Source organism: Mustelus asterias, chromosome 28, assembly GCF_964213995.1.
Source record: "Mustelus asterias chromosome 28, sMusAst1.hap1.1, whole genome shotgun sequence".
In the NCBI taxonomy this organism is placed as follows: Eukaryota; Metazoa; Chordata; class Chondrichthyes; order Carcharhiniformes; family Triakidae; genus Mustelus; species Mustelus asterias.
In genome coordinates, this window is record NC_135828.1 from 19,098,645 (window position 1) to 19,123,041 (window position 24,397).

The window sequence follows — 24,397 nt, forward strand, 5'->3', positions numbered from 1 at the left end:
GCACGGTGGCACAGTGGTTAGCACTGCTGCCTCACAGTGCCAGGGATCCGGGTTCGATTCCCGGCCTCGGGTCACAGTCTGTGTGGAGTCTGCACGTTCTCCCCGTGTCTGCGTGAGTTTCCTCCGGGTGCCCCGGTTTCCTCCCACAGTCCAAAAGATGTGCTGGTTAGGTGCATTGGCCATGCTAAATTCTCACTCAGTGTACCCGAACAGGTGCCGGAGTGTGGCGACTCGGGAATTTTCACAGTAACTTCATTGCAGTGTTAATGTAAGCCCTACTTGTGATGCTAATAAATAAACTTTAACAAACAGGCCATCAATGTGATTCTGCGTCTCCAGCCCTGTCCAGGTTTCATAGAATCCCTACAGTGCAGAAGGAGGCCATTCGGCCCATCGAGTCTGCACCGACCACAATCCCACCCAGGCCCTATTCCCGTAACTCCATATATTTGCCCTGCTAATCCCCTGACACTAGGGTCAGTTTAGCACGGCCAGTCTAACTAACCTGTACATCTTTGGACTGTGGGAGGAAACCGGAGCACCTGGAGGAAACCCACGCAGACACAGGCAGAATGCGCAGACTCCACACAGACAGTGACCCAAGCCGGGAATCAAACCCAGGTCCCTGGCACTGTGAGGCGGCAGTGCTAACCACTGTGCCACCGTGCATTTTCTGCTCATATCTTCTTGTTTACAAATGAGAGGACGAGTGTAGAGCCAGGAAACCTGCCTTACACCAATGTTGACTTTTGCGACCACAGAAAGTAAATCCTCCTGTGTTTACCATATGGTGCATGGATTAAGATAAAAGCAAAATACTGCGGATGCTGGAATCTGAAACAGAAAATGCGGGAAAATCTCAGCAGGTCTGACAGCATCTGTGGGGAGAGAATAGAGCCAACACTCCGAGTCTAGCTAGCTCTGACGAAGGGTCATCAAGACTAGAAACGTTAGCTCTATCCTCTCCCCACAGATGCCGTCAGACCTGCTGAGATTTTCCAGCATTTTCTGTGTTAACGTAAGCCTACTTGTGACGCCAGTTAATAAACTTTAAACTTAGTTCTTGTACATTTTCATCCTCATCGAATCCTGAAGAATGTTACATGTTTGCACAGTCTTATCATCAAGTACTCCTGGGTCAGGTTCAGGGTGGTCACTTATAAACCCACCTCCTCCCCTCTGCTCTCCATCATCTTTGACCTTGCTGCCCCCCCTCCAGTTTGACATTGTCCATCTCCTACATCGAGTCCCCCCCAGCCCCTGACCCAACCCACATCTGCATGCCAAAGTCAATGCCCTCGAAATTATGGACAGAGTTGCACCCAGAATGAGCTTGGCTTCAACCAGCCTGGAACTGCTTACCCATCCGAACGTGAATCTAATGGAGAAGAAGGGAACTTCAACTCATGGCTGAGTGAAGTGTGACAGAAAAACGCATTATTCAGTCCCTCCATCCTATTCCAGTGAAGGTTCACTCGGCTGATTAATGGGCTGATGGAGTTTTTTTAAATTCATTTGTGGGACATGGGCGTCGCTGGCTGGCCAGCATTTATTGCCCGGCCAGCATTTATTGCCCATCCCTAGTTGCTCTTGGAGAGCAGTTGAGAGTCAACCACATTGCTGTGACTCTGGAGTCACTTGTAGGCCAGACCAGGTAAGGATGGCAGATTTCCTTCCCTAAAGGACATTAGTGAACCAGATGGGTTTTCCCGACAATGGTTTCATGGTCATCAGTAGATTCTTAATTCCAGATATTTTCTTTAATTGAATTCAAATTCCACCATCTGCCGTGGCGGGATTCGAACCCGGGTCCCCAGAACATTAGCTGAGTCTCTGGATTAATAGTCTAGCGATAATACCACAAGGCCATCGCCTCCCCATGTGTCATGAGAAAAGTTGGGCCTATACTTAAGGGAGTCTTGAAGAACGGGAGGGGGCCGGAATTCTCTGATCTTGTCCACAGCTGGGATTCTCCAGTCCCGCTGCTGTGTACGCAGATTTGGCTGAGCACCAAATTCTCCCTTCTCGCTGACAGGGGAAGCTGGGCGTGCAAGAAGGGAGGATTCCAACCATGACCTGATAGATACACAAGATTCTGAATGGGATGGGGAGTGTGTGACAGGGCAGAGACTGAGAAGATGTTTCCCCCCTTTTGGGAACTGGGGGCACAGTTTGAAATTAGTCAAGATGGAAAGGAGGAGGAATTTGTACTCCCACATTAGTCTTTGGAATTCTCTCCCACAGAGAGCAGTAGAGGCTGAGTGATTGAATATGGCCAACGCTGAGTTAGATAGAGTTTTGACCAAGGAGAGCCAAGGCACATAGTGCACAGGCCACAATCAGATCAGCCATGATGCTATCGAATAGTGTAGCAGGATTGAGGGGCCGAATGGCCTACTCCTTTTCAAAGAACAAAGAACGAAGCACAGTACAGCAGTGGAACAGGACCTTCGGCCCACCAAGTCTGTGCCGACACAGATGCCTCTCCAATCTAAAATTTTCTTGCCTCTATGTGGTCCATATCCCTCTATTTCCTGCCTATTCATGTATCTATCCAGATTCCTCTTGAACGATGTCACAGAATCTGCTTCCACCACCTCCTCTGGCAGCACATTCTAGGTATTCACCACCCTTTGTGTGGAAAACTTGCCCCTTACATCTCTTCTAAACTTTCTCCCTCTCAACCTATGCCCCTGAGTAATTGACCCTTTGACCCTGGGAAAAGACTGACTATCCTCTCAAGCCTGTCATAATCTTGTAAACCTCTATCACTTCCCCCCTCATCCTCCGACGCTCCAATGAAAACAATCCAAGTTTGTTCAATCTTTCTTCATAGTCCATATCCTCCAGACCAGGCCACATGCTGGTAAATCTCTTCTGCACCCTTTCCAATGCATCAACATCCTTCTGGTAGTGTGGCGACCAGAATTGTACACAATGCTCCAAATGCCGCCTAACCAAAGTCTTATACAGCTGTAACATGATTTCCCAATTCCTATACTCAACGCCCTGACCGATGAAGGCCAGCATGCCATACACCTTCCTGACCACCTTGTCCACCCGAGTTGCCACCTTCAGGGACCTGTGGACCTGCACACCTAGATCCCTCTGTATGCTAATATTTCTAAGAGCTCTACCATTTACTGTATACTTTCCTTCCGCAATAGACCTTCCAAATCACATCACCTCATATTTCTCCAGGTTAAATTCCATCTGCTATCTCCGGCCCAGATCTCCAGCCGATTTATACCCTGCTGTATCCTCTGATAATCCTCCTCACTATCCGCTACTCCCCCAATTTTTGTATCATCTGCAAATTTACTAATCAGACCACCTACATTTTCCTCCAAATAATTTCTATATATTACAAACAACAGAAGCCCCAGCACTGATCCTTGTGGAACACCGCTTGTCACAGACTTCCAGTTAGTCAAGTACCCTCCCACAGCTACTCTCTGCTTTCTATGCCCAAGCCAGTTTTGTATCCACCTTACCAGCTCACCTTGGATCCCGTATGACTTCACCTTCTGTATCAGCCTGCCATGAGGAACCTTATCGAAGGCTTTACTAAAGTCCATGTATACACTGCCCTGCCAATTTTGTTTTGTCACTTCCTCAAAGAACTCAATCAAAGTTGTGAGACACGACCTCCCCTTCACAAAACCACACTGCCTATCGCTAATAAGCCTATTCTCTTCCAGATGTGATACATCCTGTCCCTAAGAATCTTCTCTAATAAGTTCCCCACCACTGATGAAAGGCTCACAGGCCTGTAATTTCCTGGATTGTCTCTTCTGTCCATCTTAAACAGAGGAACAATGTTAGCTACTCTCCAATCCTCTGATACTTTGCCCTTAGCTAAAGAGGATACAAAGATTTTGGCCAAAGCCTCAGCAATTTCTTTCCTCGCCTCTCTCAGTATTCTGGGATAGACCCTATCTGGCCCTGGGGACTTGTCCACCTTAATGTTTTTAAAACCCTCCAATACCTCCTCCCTTTTTATTTCAACATGTCCTAAAATGTCAACATCCCCCTTTCTACACTCACCATCCACCACATCCTTTTATCTTCTGAGCAAGAATCATTTAGAACACAATTTTCTCTTAGGGTGATGAGGAGAATTGTGTTCATGTAAAAATTAGTTGGAAATATACATCAGTTGACTGGTTTAGAAAATTGCAGTCACTCAGACAATAGGAAGAGAAACTTTTGTTCCTCACATCAAGCAGGTCTCATGTCTTCAGGCCATTTGCTCTCAATTCATTTTAAGTCAACAGTTTGGATACTTCAGTCAAAGTGAAACAAAAACCAAAAGTGTTGCCTGCCTAACACTTCAACTTCAGTCATTTCACAATGATTACTCTCAGAACATTAGAAACAAGTACAGGAGAAGGCCATTCAGCCCCTCTGTCAATACAACCATGGCCAATCATCAATCTCAGCTCCATTTTCCTGCCCGTTCCCCAATTTCTTTTATTCATTCATGGGACATGGGCATCGCTGGCTGGCCAGCATTTATTGCCCATCCCTTGTTGCCCTGGAAACTGAGTGGTTTACCACACCATCTCAGAGGGCAGTTGAGAGTCAACCACATTGCTGTGGCTCTGGAGTCACATGTAGGCCAGACTGGGTAAGGACAGCAGATTTCCTTCCCTAAACGACATTAATGAACCAGATGGGTTTTTCGGACAATCGACAATGGTTTCATGGTCATCAGTAGATTCTTAATTCCAGATATTATTTATTGAATTCAAATTCCACCATCTGCTGTGGCGGGATTCGAATCCGGGTCCCCAGAACATTAGCTGAGTTCCTGGATTAATAGTCCAGCGATAATACCACTAGGCCGTTGCCTCCCCAGCTGTCACTCGATTCCCTTAAAGATCAGAAATTTGCCCATCTCATATTAAATATATTCAATGATGGAGATTCACAACCCTCTGATGTAGAGTAGTCTAACGATTCGCAACTCATGTGTTGAGGTCATTTATCCCCATCTCAGTCCTACATGATTGCCCCCTTTATCCTGAGACTATGCCCCAGCCAGGGAAACAATCCCTCAAGTGTTTACCCTTCAGAATCTTGTACTTTTCAATAAGATCACCTTAGGGTACTAAACCGCAGAGAATATAGACCCAATTTACTCAGTCTCTCAGCAGAAGTCAATATTCACATTCTAGGGACCAACTAGCGAACATTCTCTTTACTGCCCCCAATGCGACTATATTGTTCCATTAATCTGGAGACCAAAACTCCACACATTATTCCAGGCATGATTTCTTTGCAAAATGTGGCAAGACTTCCTTATTCGTGTACCCAATCCTCTTGCAATAAGGGCCAACATATAATGGGGCATAAGACAGCATGAAAATACTTGCAACCACAAAAATACACCTTGCAACAGCTAAGGACACGCATCTTTCCCATTTTTATGCATCATTGCACTTAATTCTGTCATAATACCGGTCACCCTGTGACCTTACTGGATTTTGTCTGGTGATGTACATTAAGGCCATTACCCCACTAAACATTACCCCAAAACCCAACTGAACCAAAGAAATTACACCTAGCTCACACTGCTAAAGAAATCCAGGTACGTTGGTGTTATAGAGAGAGGATTGTGTTTGTCCATGGTTTTGTAAGCGACTTGGAGCAAGTTACAGCACAGGGAGCATCAATGGCCCAGTGGTATTGAGAGCTCGACTATTAATCCAGAAACTCAGCTAATGTTCTGGGGACCCGGGTTCGAATCCCGCCACGGCAGATGGTGGAATTTGAATTCAATTTTAAAAATCTGGAATTAAGAATCTACTGATGACCATTATCGGAAAAAACCCATCTGGTTCCTTCAGGGAAGGAAATCTGCCATCCTTACCCGGTCTGGCCAAATGGGACTCCAGAGCCACAGCAATGTGGTTGAGTCTCAACTGCCCTCGGGCAACTAGGGATTGGCAATAAATGCTGGCCAACCAGCGATGCCCATGTCCCACGGTTAAAAAAATAAAGTCCTGTGTGTCGTGGGCCCAGATGATGTTAATAAACTTTTATCTGATGATTTGACTCAAACACTTGATGGCATTGTTGCCTTCTAGAAGGTTCTCTGAACACATGTGCACAATGGGATCATTGTGATGACACCTGAAGGAATGTTCAAATGCCAAGGAAATGATCCAATGAGATATCGAATCATCGGAACTCTGCGATCCAAAAATCCAATTATTCATTTACTTGTCTCTCTTGTGCTTGGTTGGACATTTTGACTCTGTGCTGGGCTATTTGTCCGGTGTTGTCACTTGCCTTCCAATGCCTCAGTCAAGTCATTACATAGACAAGCCTTGACAGAGAGTGATGCCGGGCCCTTCAATCATGGGGACCTTTATTGTCGCCCCAACATCTTCGTGCCCACACACTTACAAAAGGGACTGGTGTATCGTCACTTAATGAAGAATCCTGGTTTATCTTATCTTGGAATCCAAGAGCAAACCAAATGGAATACTCATATCAGTGGGCCAGTTACGATCCGACATCTCAGAGCGCTCGGAGCATCTGAAGATCAACGTAGTCTCTACGGTTCAAGATACAAATGACAACATCTCTCCCAATGTCGTCGGCACACCAGATAGCGTAAGCACTCAAGTTTTCTTTCATACTCAGAAAGGTTGCCGCATGTGTGGTCTTCAATCCAAACAGAAGTGGGATAGTCTTCTTCCTTACCACATCATTCATTCCGAGCAGTGGAATTTCCAATCGCAACGCAACTCAGGGCAAAGGAATCTCTAAACTACATCCAATATTCACAGAAGCAATCATAGAATCCCTACAGTACAGAAGGAGGCCATTTGGCCCATCGAGCCTGCACCGACAATAATCCCCATCCAGGCCCTATCCCCGTAACCCAACGTATTTACCCTGACACCGAGGGTCAATTTACCATGGCCAATCCACCTAACCCGCACATCTTTGGAGTGTGGGAGGAAACTGGAGCACCCGGAGGAAACCCACGCAGACATGGGGAGAACGTGCAAACTCCACACAGACAGTGACACAAGCCAAGAATGTGCAAACTCCACAAGCCAGTCACCCGAGGCCGGAATTGAACCCGGGTCCCTGGTGCTGAGAGGCAGCAGTGCTAACCACTGTGCCACCCACAATTATTATTTTTTCATCTTTTGGATGTACAATGGAAGATCAACCTTTTCATGGAACATTTCATTAAATTCACTAACTGTTGCAAGGGGAGGTGATGGCCGAGTGGTATCATCGTCAGACTATTAATCCAGAAACCTGACTAATGTTCTGGGGACCCGGGTTCGAATCCCATTATGGCAGATGGTGGAATTTGAATTCAATAAAAAAATCTGGAATCATTATTGTTTAATGCAGATGAGCACTTTATCCATTGGATAATGTCCTCTATTGCATCTGAAGACTTTTCCACGCTCACAATGCTAGTCAATTTAATAGACATTTACCTTTCAAGAACAAAAGCCTGCCATCAATCATTGCATTAAAAACATATCTAAGTGATCATGTAGCAATATACCAGGGACCGACTCTATCCTGGAGCTCCTCTGTGGTTTACAACACCTCTGAGCTAATGTTAAGCACCCCTGAAAATTGCAGGGAGTTCAAGATTCCCACTTCTGGAAGCAGCAAGGTCAGGAGTGTTGTGTTGTAGCCTCTCACCTGCTCCCTCTCATGCATCGCTAAGGACTACCTGTGCTGAGAATGGATCTGAGATTTCTGCATGCAGGACCTACCCAGATGTGGGGAAAGGGAATCCAGCCCATAATGCTACATTTATGAGGTGCAAGTATTAATATTGGTTACCAACAAAAATCTGACCTGTTTTGTCTGAAAGTATATAGAAACATAGAAGATAGGAGCAGGACGAGGCCATTCGGCCCTTCGAGCCTGCTCCGCCATTCATCACAATCATGGCTGATCGTCCAACTCAATAGCCTAATCCCGCTTTCTCCCCATAACCTTTGATACCATTCGCCCCAAGTGCTATATCCAGCCGCCTCTAGAATACATTCAATGTTTTGGCATCAACTACTTCCTGTGGTTATGAATTCCACAGGCTCACCACTCTTTGGGTGAAGAAATGTCTCCTCATCTCCGTCCTAAGTGATCTACCCTGAACCCTCAGACTGTGACCCCTGGTTCTGGGCTCCCCCAGCATCATACATTTACATTTACACTAAACTTGTTTCTCAGAGATTACAATTACAGTTAAAATTCAGTCGGGAGCTCTCGCCTACAGTGGCCATGCTTTTAGCTGTCAAAGACATAAGCTCTGGAATTTCCTTTCCCACCCTTTCCATCTTTCTCTCCTCCTTCAAGACACTCCTGAAAATCTACCTCTCCCCCGTTCTGATACCTGCATAGCTCATTCATCATCAATTTTAGTCAGATAGTCTTCATGTAAAGTGCTTTGAGATGTTAATCATGTATTGGCATACAGCAAAAAGCAATGTTTCTTGCGCGCTCTACAGACAAAGCATACCATTCATAGAGTACATAGGGGAGAAGAAAAGGCGCGAGTGCAGAATGTAGTGTTACAGTTATAGCTAGGGTGTAGCTTAATATTTGATTTGATTTATTATTGTCACATGTATTAGTACACAGTGAAAAGTATTGTTTCTTGCGTGCTATACAGACAAAGCATACCATTCATAGAGTACATCGGGGAAAAGGAAAGGAGAGGGTGCAGAGTGTAGTGTTACAATCATCGCTGTGGTCAGCACTGCTGCCTCACAGCGCCAGAGACCCAGGTTCAATTCTGACCTCGGGTCACTGTCTGCATGGAGTTTGCACAATCTCCCCGTGTCTGCGCGGGTTTCCTCTGGGTGCTCCGGTTTCCTCCCACAGTCCAAACATGTGCATGTTAGGAGATTTGGCCATGATAAATTGTCTCTTAGTGCCCCAAGATGTGGATGTTCGGGGAATTAGCGGGGTAAACATATGGGGTTATGGGGATAGGGCCGAGATAAGATGCTCTGTCAGAGAGTCGGTGCAGACTCGATGGGCCAAATGGTCTCCTTCTGCAGTGCAGGGGTGCTACGACTTCTAAAACTAAATTTGCAAAGTGGTAGGGCTACGAGCAGCTTGCTGTTAAACTGAAAACTACACCGGAAACATGGACTGAAAGGATAGAATAGAAAAATTGAGAGATCAAACAAATGCTTTTAAAAATGACCATTTAAGAGTGAGAGTCAAGGAATTAAGTTAGGTGCTAAGGAAGAATTGTTGTGGAGAACTCAGATTAGTTCAGTTAGTGCGTGAATATTCAGCCATCTAGTGGGCAAAATGATCAGGTAGATGGGTATCTTCAATAACGACACACTGGGCAGAATTTTACAGCCTCTCCAGCTGGCAGGGTGTTCCAGACCCGTCGGAGTCAATAGATGTTTGCATCATTCGCCGTATCCGCCATGGGGGAAGCTGGAAAGTTCCGGTCACTGTATTGAGAATTCCTCTGTACATTCTTTATAACGCAGTTCCCGATACATTTGCTGCACGTTTCTGCACCCTCATGCTTGGCCGTCTGAACAGAAAACAAATGGGAGTGCAGCGGCACAGTGGTTAGCACTGCTGCCTCACAGCGCCAGGGACACGGGATCAATTCCCGGCTTGGGTCACTGTCTGTGCGGAGTCTGCACGTGTCTGCGTGGGTTTCTTCCGGGTGCTCCGGTTTCCTCCCACAGTCCGAAAGACGTGCTGGTTAGGTGCATTGGCTGTGCTAAATTCTCCCTCAGTGTACCCGAACAGGCGCTGGAGTGTGGCGGCTAGGGGATTTTCACAGTAACTTCATTGCCGTGTTAACGTAAGCCTTACTTGCGACACTAATAAATAAACTTTAAACTTATACGGGGCGGGATTTTATGGCCTTGATTGAGCGAAGCTGGAAATTCCCGGCTGAAGTCAACAGACATTTCCGTTGTCCGTCCCTCACCCGCTCCAATTCCATGACGGGCGGGGCGGTCGAAGTCCAGACATGGTGTTTGAACTCCTGACAGATTGAGTTCCTGCAACTATCCCGTGGGCCAGGAAGCCTGCCTTATGTACCCCCGCGAGTCCAGTTAATGGTGCTTATCCTTAAAGTTAGAGTTGAATCATTCCGGTCTGGACCCGATCACGTAACCCGCGAGGGGGAGCTCGGCCCTTTAAAGGGGCAGGTCGCCCCCTTAAAGGGGCCACGTTGCCACACAAAAGTACAACTTAAACCTCCTGGTTTTACTCAGAACCAGTTGCCTCCAGTTCCTTTACAAGTGGCACCTAAACAGTGTAACAAGTCTGCTTCAAACAAATCTTCAGCATCACGGCTGCATAATAAAAGCAGCAAGTGCGCTTTTGATTGATTTTAATGGATGGATTAAGTGGACCCTATTACAATGTGCTTCTTTTCTGTTCCTTTTTTGTCTCCCTGTTCTAAGCTAGATAATTGAAATTAGCTGGATGCATTAGTTATTATCTCACATTCCCCTTCACATGGTTGAATATGATTAATGAGTAGCCAAAGTCCCTGAAGAGCTTGTAATGAAGCCGTTTTAATGGAAAGGTGTGTGTACGAGAGAAACCCATATTGCTTCCCAAACAATCATTCATCAGCACCGCGAACTGGCTTAGCAAAATTAAGTGCTGTCGTGTAAGAGTCAGCTATAGAGTAACCAGCTGGAAACCCCTCCAGTTCCCAGTGGCTCCCAAATAATTCATGGTCATTTATTCTTGCTAAATCACATCAAATGGTGTCAATCAGGCGACAGACGTCAGGCACACAATTCCACTTTTCTTTCAAAAGAAGATACATTTCAGTCCTAAACCTAAATCGAATGGGAAAACAGAACGTAAAGACTGCATCATGCTCCCATTTAACATAGTGATTGTGGCAAGTTTTTCATTCATTCGTGGGACATGGGCGGCACGGTGGCACAGTGGTTAGCACTGCTGCCTCACGGCGCCAGGGACTCGGGTTCGATTCCCGGCTTGGGTCACTGTCTGTGTGGAGTTTCCACTGTCAGGGTGGAGGGAGAATTTAGCACGGCCAATGCAACTAACCAGTACGTCTTTCGGACTGTCGGAGGAAACCGGAGCGCCCGGAGGTAACCCATGCAGACACGGGGAGACTCCGCACAGACAGTGACCCACAACGGGAATTGAACCCGTGTCCCTGGCGCTGTGAGGCAGCAGTGCTAACCACTGTGCCACTGTACTCCCAGTTGTTTTCTGTTAAGATGGTCAAGCATGGGTTTCCTCCCACAGTCCAAAGATGTGTGGGTTAGGTGGAGTGGCCATGCTGAATATTGCCCCTTAGTGTAAGGGGGACTAACGAGGGTAAATGCATGGGGAATGGGCCTGGGTGGGATTGTGGTCTGTGCAGACTCAATGGGCCGAATGGCCTCCTTCTGCATTGTAGGATTCGATGGACATCGCTGGTTGGCCACCATTAATTGCCCATCCCTAGTTGTCCTAGAACTGAATGGATTGTTAGGTCATTTCAGAGGGCAGTTAAGAGTCGACCACATTGCTGTGGCTCTGGAGTCACATGTAGGCCAGACCAGGGTAAGGACGGCAGATTTCCTTCCCTAAAGGACCAGATGGGTTTTTCCGACATTGCTTTCATGGTCATCAGTAGATTCTTAATTCCAGATATTTTTAAATTGAATTCAAATTCCTTCATCTGCCGTGGTGGGATTCGAACCCAGGTGCCCAGAACATTAGCTGAGTTTCTGGATTAATAGTCTGGTGATAATACCACCAGGCCATCACCTCCCACAACAGAAGGAACCTTTTTATCAAGCCAGTGCTCAGATTGTGGAACTTACTATTACGGGGAGTAGCTGAGGCAAATAGCCTAGTTGCATAAAGGCGGGGGTGGGGGTTAACAAGATAAGCGTTATGGAGAGAGGGATAGAAAGATATGTTGATGAGGTTTGATGAAAAAGGGTAGGGAGAGACTTGTGCAGAGAATAGATATATTAGGCCAAATGGCTTGCTTCAGTGGTACAAATGCTTTTTGTGGTATGTATATATTCATACCACAGTGAGTGTGTGCTGGGATATCGCCAGTGGGTGGACATTGTCAAATAATTTAAAGAATATTTAAAAACCTATGCCCCAAATATTGGCTCCAAAACTCAAGTGTTGTGCTTCCAGTATTGTGCCAGGAGGAGACCAGTTCACTGTTCCTTTTGGGTAGGTGTAGGGTGCTGGGGATGTAGGGAGAAGGCGGGGAAAAGGGACAGACCATCGCATCCCCTTCAGTCAACTCAGAATTGGAACCAATTTCTGTCGCCTCGCTGTGTTTGTACAGCTTGAGGGAAAAGCGATGATGGTCAAAGAAGCCCTCCCCCCACCCCAATTAAACAGGTGTGGCCATCTATTTGAAATAGGGTAGACTTAAGTGGAAGAAATGGTCTCACAGTGAACCTGAAGCCCTAATAACCCTCACACACAGACCATCATGGCGTAACATTTATTTCCCATTCAGAGGAAGATAGGGTGGGAACAAAAAGGACTATTTGGTGTGGGAGGGATGCTTGTCGAGAGGTGGTTGGCGCCCAACCATTGGAATTCAGCCTTGGTTCACAGACCGCGGGCATTCTGATGCTTACACTGTTTCTAATTGTCCCACTCGTGGGGGAGAGGGGATGGGGTGAGGGGGTGGGGGTTCAATGAGGCTGGTACTCAACAAAGGTGCCAACTTCCTTCACCAGTCTGTGCTCACTTACATGATCTCAATGGGAGCACTGGCAGGGTCTTCAAGCAGATCTGTGCATGGATGGCATTGTCAGTCCCGAGTGTGGTCCAGTGATGCCCCCAGGTGACCGAGGGTGGGTAATGGGTGAGAACAGAATAGAACGTTGCAGCGATGCCCCTTGTGAAAAGAAGAAGACTTTGCTGCCTCAGTCCAACTCACTCTGGGCAATTTGTGCCATCTTACAGTTTTGCACTGTATTAATTTATAAATAATGTTATTAATTTTATACAGAACCTCTGTGAGCGCAGGCTGTTGCCAAGTGTTACACAGCCAACAAAGTGCAAGTGCAGTTTTGATCAATTGGGCCAGTGGACCAATGAATGGCAGATGGAGTTTAATTTAGATAAATGCGAGCTGATGCATTTTGGTAGATCAAATTGGAGCAGGAGCTACTCAGTTAATGGTGGGGCTTTGGGGAGAGTTTTAGAACAAAGAGGTCACGGGTACAGGTTTATAGCTCCTTGAAAGTGGAGTCACAGGTGGACAGAGTGGTGAAGAAGGCATTTGGCATGCTTGGTTTCATTGGTCAGAACATTGAATGCAGGAGTTGGGACGTCTTGTTGAAGTTGTACAAGACATTGGTAAGGCCACACTTGGAATACTGTGTGCAGTTCTGGCCACCCTATTATAGAAAGAATATTATTAAACTAGAAATAGTGCAGAAAAGATTGACTAGGATGTGACCGGGACTTGTTGGTTTGAGTTATAAGGAGAGACTGGATAGACTGAGACTCTTTCCCCTGGAGCGTAGGAGACTTAGGGATGATCTTATCGAGGTCTATAAAATAATGAGGGGCATAGGAAAATTGGGAGTTTTTAGTATTTTTAGATTCCGTCATAGAAAATTCCAGTTGGATAGTCAACATCTTTTCCCAAAGGTAGGGGAGTTTAAAACTAGAGGGCATAGTCTTAAGGTGAGAGGGGAGAAGGATCCAGAGGGGCAAATTTTTCACTCAGAGGGTGATGAGTGTCTGGAACAGGCTGCCAGAGGCAGGAGTAGATGCGGGTATAATTTTGTCTTTTAAAAAGCATTTAGACAGTTACATGGGTACGATGGGTACAGAGGGATATGGGCCAAACGTGGGCAATTGGGACTAGCTTAGTGGTTTTAAAAAAGGGCGGCATGGACAAGTTGGGCCGAAGGGCCTGTTTCCATGCTGTAAACCTCTCTGACTCAGTCAGTATTGCAATGTAATCATTTGTTCACAGCAAGCTCCTACAACCTGCAATGTGATCATGACTGGATAGTCTGTTCTTGTGATGTTGAAAGAGGGGTGAATGTCGGCCAGGGCACCGGGGGGGGGGGGGGGGATAAAACATCTCTGCTCTTCTTCAAAACAATGCCAAGGAATCTTTTACATCTGCCCAAGAAGGCAGGGCATCAATTTAACATCTCATCCGAAAGATGGTTTCTTCAGCAATGCATCGTTCCTCACTACTGGCCACTCAGCTTGGAGTCCTGGGGTGGGATTTCCCAGCCGCGCTCGCCCTAAGGCCGGAAATTCCCGCCCGAGGTCAACAGGCCTTTGCATGGTCCGCCCCCCCCCCCCCCCCCCCCTGCTACGATACCCGTGGTGGGCAGGATGAGTCATTTCTGCCCCTGGAGCGGGACTTGAACCCGCAATCCTCTCAGTCAAAGTATTGCCAACTGCTGTGGCCGACGCCACATGGGTGGTAAAATATCGAGCTGACGGAAAGGGTCAGAGGGTTTGAGCTGGCAATCGGGAGTCAGGAGATTTGCTGATGTCTCGATCTGGCCTCCAGCCCGGCAGTACCCACTGATACTATTTTATTCTTGGGTTGGTGAGGATGGCCTAACCTAAGGCAGAGATGGATTCAGGCCTGTGTCAAAGCAGCCAGGTTAAAAGTTGTGGAGTAGATATGAGGTCTTATATAATTCTCTCCCCACAGCCCCTCACCACCCATACCACACTTGCCTCCTATACCCCATTCCCTAAACTTCCCTATTTCACTCACTCATTATCCGTTATAAACAGAACTCATGAGCCCTATATTAACATTTGGAAGTATTTGAAAAGCTTATAAATCTGTCCAAATAATCAAACGTTACTTGAATTACCATTTGAAAAGCACTAGCCTCTTTGAAATTAATCCGTCATAGAAAACAAGCTCACATTCGCTTTGACAGCTGTTTAAACAATCCCTGCTGAGCTGAATCCATTCGGGGTTTGGGAGTCAGGCAATCATTCTCATTGTGATTCCATCGAATAACCATGCCAACAAACCCTCCCAAGCAGAATCTATTAATACTTTTGAACATAGACAGAAGCTCAAGTATCAGTGAAAGTTTTGTAATGGCCAAACAGATGGCTGAGTTGAACTTCAAGGAATATATCAAAACATTTCACACTATCAAATCTGACTTCACTTATTTTTTTACAGCGCAGAATACCACCATATCCAATGGGTATTGTACTCAAAGACATCTAAAGGCCATTCCACCTGGCAAACACATACGAAAAGGGCACTTACCTTTCCAACACAAAGCACTATGATCACTCACTCGATACAACTTAATGAGATTCACATCACCTACTAAAACCCGCTGCCTGCATCAAAACTGAGGGAGATCTGAATCACCCATGGCTGCAATGGGGACTGGCAATGTCGGGACATCAGTGTGTGAGGTCCCAACCCATCTCCTTCCCATACACCGGCAAAAGTTGCCGGCAATGGGAATGGGGGCAGGAATCCCAGATTTGAAGCCTGCCCCATGGATTGCGGCCCCACATTGGGACTGCAGAATCCTGCTCAAGAGTGTTCATGTGCACACAAGATAGGTAATCACTGAACGGCGGGGGGAGTGATAATATGGGGGTGTGGGGTAGGTTGGGGGTGTTGGGGGCAGGGGGAGACTCTGGCATCCTTATAACCATGCTTTATGGGAAGTGCATGCATGAAGCTCAACAGAATGGCGGACTTGAAACAATTTAACATTCAATGTGTCACTGAAAAGCCGTTCATTTTTTGGTTGAAATATAAACAAGTTTATATTTTAACCAGCCTCGGGCGGCACAGTGGCACAATGGTTAGCACTGCTGCCTGGTTAGCACTGCTGCTGGAGTTTGCACATTCTCGCCGTGTCTGCGTGGGTTTCCTCCCGATGCTCCAGTTTCCTCCCAAGATGTGCGGGTTAGGATGATTGGCCATACTAAATTGACCCTAGTGTCAAGGGGATTAGCAGGGTAAATATGTGGGGTTACGGGAATAGGGCCTGGATGGGATTGTGGTCAGTACAGACTAGATGGGCCAAATGGCCTCCTTCTGCACTGTAAGGATTCTATGATTTTAAGGTAATACACATTTCGTGGTCCTGATTATATCAAGGGTATGGGACATAGAGAAAACATATATAACAATAAGCAACAACTAAGGGGAAGCTGGATAAGTACATTAGGGACAAAGGAGTAGAAGGATATGCTGGTAGGGTGGGATGAAGAAAGAAGGAGGAAGATGAGGGACATGATGCTGGTGTAGACCATTGGAACAAAAGTAAATGCTGTTGAATTTTCTGTGTGATTATTTGCTTCTGTGGTTGTCAAAGACAGTGTTTGATTCTTTTTGTTTTGCTGCTTTCTCAAAAAAAAACTACAGGAAAATGCCAAAAAGGAAAGGAGGTGCCCAGGGAAAGAAGGTCACCCTGAAAATGGCAAAGAATTCCATGAAAATTACGGTTGACGGGAAGCGCCGCTTAGACTTGAGTAATATGGGCATAGCGACCTTTCCCAGGTGCATTCTGAAGTTGACTGATATTGAAGAAATCGACCTGAGCCGAAACATGATCAGAAAGATTCCCGACTTCATCAACAAGTTCCCCAAGCTGCGCTATCTCGACTTCCACACCAACAAGATAGACAGGATCCCGGAGACCCTCTGTCAGTTGGAGCTGCTTTACTACCTTGACCTGTCCAACAACAAGCTCACGACAGACGGCCTACCCGTTGAGCTGACCCAATTGAAGAACCTCCGCGTCCTCAACCTGGGGCTGAACTTGGTGGAGATGCTTCCCACGACTATCGGCACGCTGAAGGAGCTGAAGGAACTGGGCCTGTTTGACAATCGCATCACGTACATGCCGGAGAAGATCACCAAGCTGCCCAAACTGAAGAAACTGAACGCGATGCGCAACCCCTTCACCACCCCGCAGGTGCCAGTCGAGCCGATAGAGACCATTGACCGCATTGAGAACCTTTACCTCGTCCGGAAAGATATGCTGTGCCGCCCCTGCCTCAAGAAATGTCTGCGCGAGAGGGACAAATGGAACAAAGTGAAGAACATCGCCGAGATGGAAGAGGATCCTGATTTTGGCGGCCTTATATCACCCAATTCAGTTGCTAAGCAAGATGAGGCATCTTGGAGAATTAACGAGTGACAGTTTATTTGCTATCATCTATTAAGGGTTAAGCACGGTTGACCTAAAACAAAATAAAACTATCTCGAGTGCCTTGTGTTTCAGAAGTGGCTACTCTCTCCTGCGTAATCTGCACCAATGTTCTTTTTTATCTCCTTCACGCTAATTCCAAAATGAATGAAAGGATGGCCTCGGTGGCACAATGGTTAGCACTGCTGCTTCACAGCGCCAGGGACCCAGGTTCGATTCCCGGCTTGGGTCACTGTCTGTGTGGAGTTTGCACGTTCTCCCCGTGTCTGCATGGGTTTGCTCAGGGTGCTCCGATTTCCTCCCACAGTCCGAAAGACGTGGTGCACTGGCCGTGCTAAATTCTCCCTCAGTGTACCCGAACAGGCGCCGGGAGTGTGGCGACTTGGGGATTTTCACAGTAACTTCATTGCAGCGTTAATGTAAGCCTACTTGTGACTAATAAATAAATTTAAACTTGAAACTTTTATTGATTGTCAAGAGTTGCTCAGGGTTCAATTGATAAGGAACAGGATGAGGTCATTCAGCCCCTCGAGCGTTGTGCTCCCCCAGCCCATTCAATGAGATCATGGTTGGTTCATATCTTCACTCCAATCCAACCACTGTGGTTCCAGTTCCTTGGCTAAGCAAAAAAAGAATCTCATCACCCTCGCATCTAAAACCATTGATTGAAGGGCACGTGGTAGCACAGTGGTTAGCACTGCTGCCTCACAGCGTCAGGGACACGGGTTCAATTCCGGCCTCGGGTCACTGTATGTGTGGAGTTTGCACACTCTCCCCGTGTCTGCGTGGGTTTCCTCCGGGTGCTCTGGTTTCCTCCAACACTCCAAAGATGTGCGGGTTAGGTGGATTGGCCATGCTAAATTGCCCCTTAGTGTCAGGGGGACTAGCTAGGGTAAATGTCTGGGGTTATGGGGATAGGGCCCGGGTGGGATTGTGGTCGGTGCAGACCTGATAGGCCGAATGACCTCCTTCTGCACTGTAGGGATTCTATGAGTTCGCATCTCCTGCCTCTAGCGGAGTTCCATACATCTATCACCCTTTGCACCGAGAAATGTTTAATTAAATCCTTCCTGAGTGGCAGGTCAGTTAGCTAGTGTGGGGTGTTTCATGATGCCAACAGCGGCAAGTTCAATATCCTTGCTGGCTTTGGTAGTTCATGGGGGCTTTCATTCTTGATGCGGAGTGATCCATTTGTACACTTGTCTGTCTCAAATGGAGAGATGCCTATGGCCCTTCTCAGACAATGGCTAATTACCTTTCTACCTTGATTTTAAGGTCATGTCCCCTTGTTCTATAATTCCCCCACCAACAATAAAACATAGCCTTTCAAAATCCCACATGGCTCGGTCAAACCTTCCTTTCTAATCTTCCATATTTCTCGGTGTACAACTTAGCTTATACAATTCTGCCCCATAAACTAACCCTTGGTGACATTCTGGTGAATCTACGTTGCAGATAGGCATACACTGGGGTGACATTGGTGTAGATAATCCCTGTGCATTACCTAATGCCCACTTGACACCTCTCATTGGCTGTTACGCCATTTTCATCAGGAGGTTGGCCTCTGACAGCTCTGTCGCCATTGGACGCAGCGATGTCGGGTAGACAAAAGGTCAAAGTGTCCTCAGAGGGATCTTCAAAGGACAGCGCTGTCTCTTGGAAATAATACCGAGGGACCATTCTTAAGATGGGGGAGAAATTGGACATGGACAAAGATGTCAAAGGGTCACATTTGCTGATTTTTGTACAACACTCCGCACGTTCCAGGAAGTAAATGGAACTGCCCGTTGGGCAGATCTCTGGTTATTTTGCCGATTACCTTAAACCTTCCGCCACAGGTGACAGTTTCTCCTTGATTACTCTGTCAAAATTTGAACATCTCCGTCAAATACTCCCTTAATCCTCTGGTCGCATGAACAAAAGACTAGAATGCAAAAGCGTTCTACTTTCCATGGGACATGGATGTCGCTGGTTGGCCAGCATTAATTGCCCATCCCTAATAACCTTTATAAAACACTGGTTAGGCCCCTGCTATGGTTGTGAGTCCATTTCTGGGCGCCACATTTTGTGGGAAAGATGTCAAGTTCTTAGAGTTAGTGCCGAGGAGAATTACTAGAAGGGCTCCAGGGATGAGCAACTTCAGGTGTGTAGAGACTAGAGGAACGCAGTATGTCCTCCTTAGAGCAGAGAGGATTAAGGAAATATATGCACACATATCAGCCTTCTCAACTTGTCCTGGCCCCCTTGAAAGATTTGCGTACATGCGCCTCCAAGCCCCTCTGTTCCTGTACACGCTTAAAATTCTACCATTTGTGTTTTCTCCTACTATAGTGTGTATGACTTCACACTTCTTTGCCTGAAACCTTGTCTGGTGTAGGCCTGCCCACTTCGCCAGTCTCTCAACATCCTCTTAAAATCTATCCTTCATTATTCACTACTTTCCTGAATCTTGTCATCTGCAAATTTTGAAATGGGACCCTGTGGCACCAGGTCAAAGGTCATTTCTGCATCTAAAAAGGGCAGTGGTCCTGATGCCAACCCCTGGGTAACACCACAGTATCCTGCCCTCCAGTTCCAACCATTCATAGAATCCCTGCAGTGCAGGCAGAAGGAGGTCATTTGGCCCATCAAGCCTGCAACCGACAACAATCCCACCCAGACCTTATCCCCATAACCCCAGATATTTACCCTGCTCATCCTCTTGACACAAAGGGGCAATTTGTCATGGCCAATCAACTTAACCCGCACATCTTTGGAGTGTGGGAGGAAACCCACGCAGACACGGGGAGGATGTGCAAACTCTACACAAACAGTCACCCGAGACCAGAATCGAAATCCGGGTCCCTGGCGCTGTGAGACAGCAATGCCAATCACTGTGCCACCATGCCACAACATTTGCCACGACTCTCTGCTTTTTTGTCCCTCAAGCCAGTTCCGTATCCACACAGCCGCTGTCCTATTAACCAACCTTCAGTCTTGTGCAGGAAGAGAGAGACCTGGGCGTGGCATGTCCATTAGCCTTTCAAGGAGACAGAACATGTTGAAAAAGCTGCTTAAAAGGCACACACACACACACACACACACACACAGAGTTCTTGGTTTGGTAAATAAAAGTCTATATGGTGGTAATTTATCAATTTTGTTTGAAAGTCCACATACACCTTAATGGTTCTCCCCCGCTCTCCATAATTTCATTCATCTTAGATTTCATAGAATCCCTATAGTGCAGAAGAAGGCCATTCAGCCCATCGATTCTGCACCGACCACAATCCCACCCAGGCCCTATTCCCGTAACCCCCTGACAATAAGGGACAATTTGGCATGGCCAATCCACCTAACCTGCACATCTTTGGAGTATGGGAGGAGACCGGAGCACCCGGAGGAAACCCATGCAGACATGGGGAGAACGTGCAGACTCCACACAGACAGTGACCCAAGCCGGGAACCCGGTTCCCTGGCGCTGTGAGGCAGCAGCACTAACCACTGTGCCAATGTGCCAGCCACATTTTAGACTTCAGGTGCCTTTACAGTGAGACTCAACTGGATAGCATAGCTGGAGGTCCGAGTGGAGTCCCAATCATATTGTATTAAGATTCTGATTTTGTACCATTTCTGACCTTTTCTCTGCAGTGAGGCATTAACCTCTCTTGCTAACCACCATCATTATCAGCTACAAATATTATAATCCTATATTCAGCATTACCAATATGTGTCTGAAGATATAAAACACTTGAGTGTTGCTGTCTCAAGAACACCCTTGTCAATAACCTCAATTATATCAACAACTTTTGCAAGGTTGAGTGTCCAAAGCTACACAGGATATTGCAAACAAATCCTTATCACTGATCTATTCAAGGCTATCATTATTGGTTTCAACTTATAGTCAAGTAACTGAGATCTAGCCCAGTAAGTACATGATTGGTCTGGTTGGTAACGAGCTCCTCATGGATTGGCTACTTTCAAAAAACAGTCGATCATCTCACAAAAGTCAACTTCCTTTTCCATCGTTGCTAATGGCTTCAAACTATCCAGGTACCCATTGCGGTTGATCATTTTATTTTTACTCATTCATGGGATGTGGGTGTCGCTGGCTGGGCCAGCATTTATTGCCCATCTGTGAGGGCTTTTAAGAGTCAACCATTGCTGTGGGTCTGGAGTCTCATGTAGGCCAGACTGGGTAAGGATGGCAGATTTCCTTCCCTAAAAGGGACATTAGTGAACCAAATGGGTTTTTACGACAATCGACAATGGTTTTGATGGATTCTTAATTCCAGATTTTTATTGAATTCAAATTTCACCATCTGCTGTGGTGGGATTCGAACCCGGGTTCCAGAGCACGACCCTGGGTCTCTGGGTTACTCACGACAATACCACTACGCCACCACCTCCCGTGTAGCACTGAAGGAGTGCTGCATTGCGAAGGGTGCCAACCTTCAGGTTGAGATGTCAACCTCAAGCAGTGGCTGGGAGTTTCCATCCGTTCCTTCCGGCGGGATCTTCCAATCCCACTGACAGCAACCCATCCCAGCCTCTAGCCAATGGTAGGCCACCTCCGCAAACCACGTTGTGGAGAAGTGGAGTGGAAAATCCCACCCACAATCTGTCTGATCCAATATTTGAATTGGATATGAGAGAGAGACAGATAGTTTCTGAAGAAAAGCAGGTGTCCTGGTCCACATTCACCCTTAACCAACTTTGAGAAAAATAGATTAAATAGATTTTGCATCATTGAATCCCTACAGTGCGGAAGGAGGCCAATCGGCCCAACGAGTCTGCACCGACCACAATCCCACCCAGGCCCTATACCCGTAGCCCCACATATTTACCATGCTAAACCTCTTAAAACTAGGGTCAATTTAGCACGGCCAATCCACTTAACCTGCAACATCTTTGGGCTGTGGGAGGAAACCGGAGCACCCAGAGGAAAGCCACGCAGACACCGGGAGAACATGAAAACTCCACACAGACAGTGAGCCAAGCTGGGAATCGTACCTGGGTCCCTGGCGCTGTGTGACAGCAGTGCTAACCACTGTGCCGCCCCCTCAGGATCTTGTTACTGGTGAGGCATTGTTATGGACAAAATGGCTGCTGCTTTATAACTTATCATACCTTCCATGATATCCACTAAATATCAGTAAATAAATGTAAAATCGCCACAGTCCTAGATGACCACAGGCTGCTCTTCCCTTGGTGGGGGAGAGCTGACCGGTGGTGATTTAACCTGAGGGTCACCACACCTCAGGCGAGAGGCAAGGTTGAGAAGGTGGGGTCTTCATGAATAACCTCAGCCGGTACGGGAATCGAACCCACGCTGTTGGCGTCGTCCTGCATCACTAACCGGTCGTCCAGCCCACTGAGCTAAACCGACCCCAAATCCAGTTAAATACTACTGAGGCATCAACACTGTTGTATTTACCCACATAACAACAGTAATCACAAATTAATAGTTTTGGGTTGTTTCTGTGATTTAAAAACGGAGTGTTCTTTAAATTCCGTCACTGGTTACATACAGTGTGGAGTTAGAAACCCTCATTCATCTGCTTCCTAACCTTGAAAGAAGTTTAACAACACCAGGTTACAGTCCAACAGGTTTATTTGGTAGCAAAAGCCACACAAGCTTTCGGAGCTCTTAGCCCCTTCTTCAGGTGAGTGGGAACTCTGTTCACAAACAGAGCTTATAAAGACACAGACTCAAATTAAGCTCTGTTTGTGAACAGAGTTCCCACTCACCTGAAGAAGGGGCTAAGAGCTCCGAAAGCTTGTGTGGCTTTTGCTACCAAATAAACCTGTTGGACTTTAACCTGGTGTTGTTAAACTTCTTACTGTGTTTACCCCAGTCCAACGCCGGCATCTCCACATCATCCTAACCTTGAGGCAGAGTTTTGTAACTGTATCATGAAAAGGGCTTTGCTGTTTCATAATATAACAACCCCAACGGAGGATTCGACACACAGAAGAGCACTAAATGCCCAATAGCTGAAAGTTCCAATTTCAAAGTCAAGTTGAATAAAGTATAATGCCCTTCACAAAAACCAACAAGTTCAGAATCAAACCGAGGATCACAGCATGGGACGGAGCGGGTTGGCCGATGGTATTTGTGTCGGCTTTTTGTTGCGGCAAACCAGATTTAACCCAGGGTCATGTCCCCATGTTCTATAATTCCCCCACCAACAATAAAATGTACCCTTTCAAATTCCACATGGCTCAGTCAAACCTTCCTTTCTAATCTCCCATATTCCTCGGTGTACAACTTAGCTTATACAATTCTGCCCCATAAACTAACCCTTGGTGACATTCTGGTGAATCTACGTTGCTGATAGGCATACACTGGGGTGACAATGGTGTAGATGTTCTTTCTCCGTGTATCTGCGTGGGTTTCCTCCGGGTGTTCCGGTTTCCTCCCACACTCCAAAGATTCATGGGTGGCACAGTGGTTAGCACTGCTGCCTCACAGCACCAGGGACCTGTGTTCAATCCGGCCTCGGGTCTCTGCCTGTGTGGAGTCCCTATGACTTCCCCAGCCAGGTGCTCCGGGTTTCCTCCCACACTCCAAAGATGTGCAAGTTAGGTGGATTAGCCATGCTAAATTGCTTCAAAAATGTGTAGGTTAGATAGGGCCATGTGAATGTGTGAGATTAAAGGACAGGATGGGGAAGGGGGCCTGGGTAAAATACTCTGTCAGAGAGTCAGTGCAGATTCAATGGGCCAAATGGTCTCTTCTGCATAGTAGGGGACACTATGATTCCATGAACCCCACCGTCCTGATAATTCCCCATTCCCAATCCATCACTCAAACCAGCCTCCCATTCACTAACTCTGTCTACACTTCCCGCTGCCTCAGGAAAGCAGCCAGCATGATCAAGGATCCCACGCACCCTGGACGTTCTCTCTTCCACCTTCTTCCATCGGGAAAAAGATACAAAAGTCTGAAAACACGTACTAACCGACTCAAGAACAGCTTCTTCCCTGCTGCCATCAGACTTTTGAATGGACCTACCTTATATTATGTTGATCTTTCTCTACACCCTAGCTATGGCTGCAACATTATATTCTATACCCTCTTCTTTCCTTCTCCCCTATGACACTGTGAACGGTATGCTTTGTCTGTATAGCGTGCAAGAAACAATACTTTTCACTGTATCCCAATACATGTGACAATAATAAATCAAATCAAATGATTGGGTGACACAGTGGTTAGCACTGCTGCCCCTCAGCACCAGGGACCCGGATTC

The 24,397-nt window shown here is 46.7% G+C and overlaps 2 protein-coding genes across 2 annotated transcripts in view; one reads left to right on the forward strand and one right to left on the reverse strand.

Annotated features, from left to right (window-relative positions):
- Nucleotides 1-24,397, reverse strand: part of wdfy4 (WDFY family member 4) — a 245,621-nt gene that overhangs the window by 99,614 nt on the left and 121,610 nt on the right. The gene's annotated exons all lie outside the window — the stretch shown is intronic.
- Nucleotides 16,383-17,156, forward strand: lrrc18a (leucine rich repeat containing 18a). The gene has a single exon (XM_078199266.1). It carries the CDS (start codon nucleotides 16,383-16,385, stop codon nucleotides 17,154-17,156), a length of 774 nt encoding a protein of 257 aa, XP_078055392.1.